Here is a 4,974-nt window from a genome sequence, read left to right as displayed (position 1 = left end):
CCTGCCAAATTTGAAGTTTGTCTTGTATACAAAAAAATGATGAGAGGCACGTAGTAGTTGTTCTTGCATAAAAAAGTCCCAAAGAAAATTGCGTAAATAAAAAAGAGAGACGTGGCATAGAGAGAGAGATATATAGATATGTTATGTGCATTCAGACCAATAATCTTAGAGATTTTAAAGGCGATAGTTAAGATTCCTAATCTGGGCTGACCGTTTCCCCCCTCATCTTTCATTCCTCTCACCACGTCTTTGTCAACTTAGTCATATTATTATTCTGTATTATATTGTAGTATCACATAAATAGACATGGATTCTGACTTTCTTCTCTCTCCTCATTCCCACCATTTTCTCTCCAAATGGCCTTCAAAACTAATAACAATAATAATGTGGTGATTATGATGCAATGATAATTATCTTAAAGACGAGGATAGAAAAACACATTCCCTTAGTGCATGCAGTTACGTTGAATCAATCAATAGATGTTCACCAGAGAACGCGCGCACTAGTCTGCAGATTGGAATTAGTTTTCCCTGTTGATTGATTAAAATCCTATAATCAACCTATTGGCGATCCGCTGGGATTAATGAAGAAATGAAATGAATGTACATATGTTTGTAGAGGGGCAATATTATTATCTTCCAATCATCCGGTTTGTCCTCCTTTCTTTCCTTCTTGTATTCTCTTTTTCATGTTCTATTTGCATATATACCGCTAACATTGATGAATTTGATTACTTAATTTCTGCTATGGCAGGTTCTTTCTTTAATTGAATCTTACCAATGTCATCAAAGCCCAAATCTGGAGAGCTATCAGAGGTCAATAGTTTTATGTGCTAATTATTTAATTTATCTGACAATTGTAGTTTATCCTGTTGGACAATGCTTCTATCTAATCATATTTGATAATAACTACTCTCTCTTTCTAATTTTGTCTCATCAGTTTTCTGTTTCATAGCCAGGAGATTCAGTTGTTTGTATCATCCATATCGGATAATATTATAGGTGAAGTGGGAAAATACTCAGGCTATTTCTATCTACAAACTAGGCAAGGAATCTGACAAGAACATTAAAGGAAAATCTATTACAACTTCTCTAATACATCAATATTCGCAAGACTTTCAAATTTTATTTTCAGAAATTTCATGATTCAATGTTTGTCTGCAGCTTTCATGCTACTAAAATCTCATTGTGTAATAGTAATAGTATTAAATTCCACGAGTACTTCGGCCAGAATACTATAATGATCATGAAGTAGGTACTACATTACTCCTGCTTGCCAATTGTTGCTTGTACCATGTTATTAATTATTTGTTCACTACTTACGTTTCAAGGATATCCTCAATTGGTGCAGATGAACAATATGACATTAGAAGCTGCAAGTCAGTCCAGAAAGAGTGACGAAACTGCCAATGCCTGCATTTCCACTTCTACCATTCCATATAACACATCAGAGAAATTGCTAAAAAATAGTGCAAACTCTGGTCCTGAATTGCAGCATCAACCGCTTTTTAGTACAGATCAGAGTTCCAAAAACAATGCTAGTCTAACCGATAACGTCCAGCCATGTGAATCCAGAAATGTTGAAGCTATTAATAATATTTTTACAACTAATCCCTACCACTTGCCTAGCCCAAAGACAGTCATGAAGACAAGTACACGTAGCGATAGCTTAGAGAGTTCCAGTAGTGCACCTCTCAAGCCCCACACTGGTGGTGATGTTCGATGGGATGCCATTAACTCTGTTTCTTCAAGAGGATCATCTCCCCTTGGCCTTAGCAATTTCCGATTGTTGAAGCGCCTAGGCTATGGGGATATTGGAAGTGTTTACCTTGTGGAACTCCTAGGAACGAACACTTACTTTGCCATGAAAGTCATGGATAAAGGATCTCTAGCAAGTAGAAATAAATTGCTTAGAGCTCAAACAGAAAAGGAGATTCTTGGTCTTCTTGATCACCCATTCTTGCCCACCTTGTATTCCTACTTTGATACTGACAAGTTCTATTGCATAGTCATGGAGTTTTGCAGTGGTGGTAACCTTCACTCCCTCCGCCAAAAGCAGCCCAATAAGCATTTTACTGAGGAAGCTGCTAGGTATGTTGATTAGTTATGCTATTCTCATGTTAAATGAATTAGCCTGTTCTCATGTCATGTTACTCTATATTTTAGCACCATCGCCCTCCACGGTTGTTTTTTGCAAATGCATCTTAGTTTAAGCCTGTTCTTATGTCGTATCACTCAAATCAGTTGGTAATGGCTTGCACCCCCACAGGTCTAGGCCACCATTCCGAGTCACATGATCCTCTCATATCAATTATTATAGACTGATCAGGACAGCCCAATCCGAAAGACTAGTCTATTAGGTGCGTTGCTCTTATATTCTTATTACCAATAGTCTTTCCAACCAATGAGGAAACTCAATTGGTTCTCAACATGATCAGTTTGATAAGAGAACCTTTGTCTTTGATCGTTATAATCTTTGCCCAAAAAAGTCTGTTCAAGCAATTAAATGCGAGTAATAACATTACGTGAGAGAAAAACAATTGTGAAACTTATGGTTCTACTTGCTACTTTGTGAAGAAGTTAAGTTTGTTACTGATGAAATTCTATTAATATTATGAACTTGAAGCGATAAATTATACCCAATCTATCTTATCAGTTTTTCACATTCTAATGATAGCTTCTCCAGTACTTGAAAGACCAGTAAAGAAATATATCATAATTCACTAACTCAATATAGTCTAGAATTAATACATCCAAACATTCTTATGTCTTGATCTAAGGGCATTAATGATTTTTTGATTGAAGTATCCTATAAGTGGCATTTAGGGTTGGTATATGTTAAAATCACTTTCTGAAAAACCAATTGACTGAGATTAATAATTAAATTTTGCAGGTTTTATGCATCAGAGGTGTTGTTGGCACTTGAATATCTGCATATGCTAGGAATTGTATACAGAGATCTAAAGCCAGAAAATGTACTAGTGAGAGCTGAGGGTCATATTATGCTGTCTGATTTTGACCTGTCACTCCGTTGCTCCGTCAATCCAACTCTTGTGAAGTCGTCATCTGTATATGCAGGAGGGAATTATGGCAGTAATACAAATCCTAAAAGCGGCGGAGGAGGAGGCATCTTAGATGATGAGAATGCAGTGCAGGGTTGTATGCAGCCATCAAATTTTCTCCCTCGCATTCTTCCTAACAAGAAGAATCGCAAGTCTAAATCAGATTTTGGGCTGTTTGTGGGAGGATCACTCCCTGAACTAATGGCAGAGCCAACTAATGTGCGCTCAATGTCATTTGTGGGCACTCATGAATACTTAGCCCCAGAAATAATCCGCGGTGAGGGTCATGGTAGTGCAGTAGATTGGTGGACTTTTGGTATATTCTTGTACGAACTTTTGCATGGGACAACTCCTTTTAAAGGTTCTGGAAATCGCGCCACGCTTTTTAATGTAGTAGGCCAACCACTAAGATTTCCAGATGCTCCGCAAGTGAGTTCCATGGCTCAAGATCTTATAAGAGGGCTCCTCGTCAAGGAGCCACACAAGAGAATCGCGTATAAGAGGGGCGCCACTGAGATAAAACAGCACCCCTTTTTCGAGGGTGTGAATTGGGCTTTGGTGAGAAGTGCTGTTCCTCCTTATGTACCTGAGCCTGTCGACTTTTCCCAATATGCCAGTAAAGAAGCAACAGCTCATCCAGACAACAAGTTTGCTGCTGAAATTGCTAGTCATGACAAAAACAAGAGTTGTTCTACTGATTCTTCATACATTAACATTGACTACTTCTAGGATATTTGGAAATTAAGTCGTACAGAGAATGCAAAGCATCTTTTAATTAGGTGAAGAAAAATTAGTGGGGTGCGGCGGATGTCTAATAAGGATTTAATGTTACTAGGGTGTATAGGAAGAGTTCAATGCTGCATTCTTTCGGTAGCAACTGTCTCATGGGGATCTATAAAACGTACAATACTGATTAGATATTCTAACTATTATCCAAGAATTTGCTTACAATGGCGATTAAAGCAATCTATATTATGCTTACAATACAAGGTAGAGACAATTTTTGAAGTATATTTCAAGTGGCCTACTATATACGCAAAAAGGGTCAGAAATATCCCTTACTATTGAATATTGTTTAAAACTACACTCCCTCGTACTAATCGAGCAAAAATACCCCTCCCGTCTTACTATTGAACAAAAATACCCCCATTTTAACGGAAGTGCCACGTGGCAGCAATCTCATACAATTAGTCTATCCGGGTTCTTTTATAATCTTACCCGACCCAATACCCTCAAACCCACCTAAAAAGATGACCCGATTAATACATGTCCAGCAAATAAGTCTACTTTTTTTTCTTTTTCTTTTGTCTCTTTTGTTCATCTTTCTTTTCCATTCACCTCCGCCTATGCACCACCAGCGATGAAGTCATAACTGCCATTGCACACTTTCTACACATATGTGTTTAACAAAATCAAAACTCAATTCTTCTAAATCAAATAAAAAAGGAAACATCTTCTCAAATCTAAATGGTATCCATATCTATTTGGCTACCACCAATCTGTACTGATCCACTTTCTCCATTATCCAATATAGTTTGACTTAGGTTCTCAGACATCATAGTCATATGTCCTAACAAAGAATTTTGAGCAAAATTAAATCACTAATTGATTCACTTAGTGGCAAAATTTGGCCGAGAATGGGCGGAACCTCTATGGCCGCCGATGTCAAGCTTGCCGGATTTATTTTTTCAGATTCGTGGAACTTGGGACAGTAAAATGATCGGAGTTCCTGTTCACCACCAACAAGGTTCGGAGCATTTTTGAAGGACTTTCCAAAGTTGAAACGAACCGAAATCTGAGATGTCAGTATATCCAAGCAAGAGGAAGAGATCTCTCGGTTCACATCTTCATTTCGAGCACTTTTTACTCCCGATTCGTTGGTTGCCGGAGGCGATTTAGAAGAATGGTGGATG

At 37.9% G+C, this 4,974-nt stretch overlaps 1 protein-coding gene across 1 annotated transcript; it reads left to right on the top strand.

The window, feature by feature from the left end:
- Positions 1-277: 277 nt before the first annotated feature.
- On the top strand, positions 278-4,027 carry LOC104094977 (serine/threonine-protein kinase RHS3-like). The gene is made up of 4 exons (XM_009600998.3): positions 278-649; positions 754-815; positions 1,351-2,090; positions 2,893-4,027. The coding sequence occupies exons 2-4, from the start codon at positions 780-782 to the stop codon at positions 3,788-3,790; spliced, it is 1,674 nt and encodes a 557-aa protein (XP_009599293.1). The 5' UTR covers positions 278-649; positions 754-779; the 3' UTR covers positions 3,791-4,027.
- The last annotated feature ends 947 nt before the right edge of the window (positions 4,028-4,974 follow it).

This window comes from Nicotiana tomentosiformis, chromosome 11 (assembly GCF_000390325.3).
Source record: "Nicotiana tomentosiformis chromosome 11, ASM39032v3, whole genome shotgun sequence".
Taxonomy (NCBI): Eukaryota; Viridiplantae; Streptophyta; class Magnoliopsida; order Solanales; family Solanaceae; genus Nicotiana; species Nicotiana tomentosiformis.
Note: the sequence above shows the minus strand (reverse complement) of the source record. Positions and strands in the feature narration are given on the sequence as shown.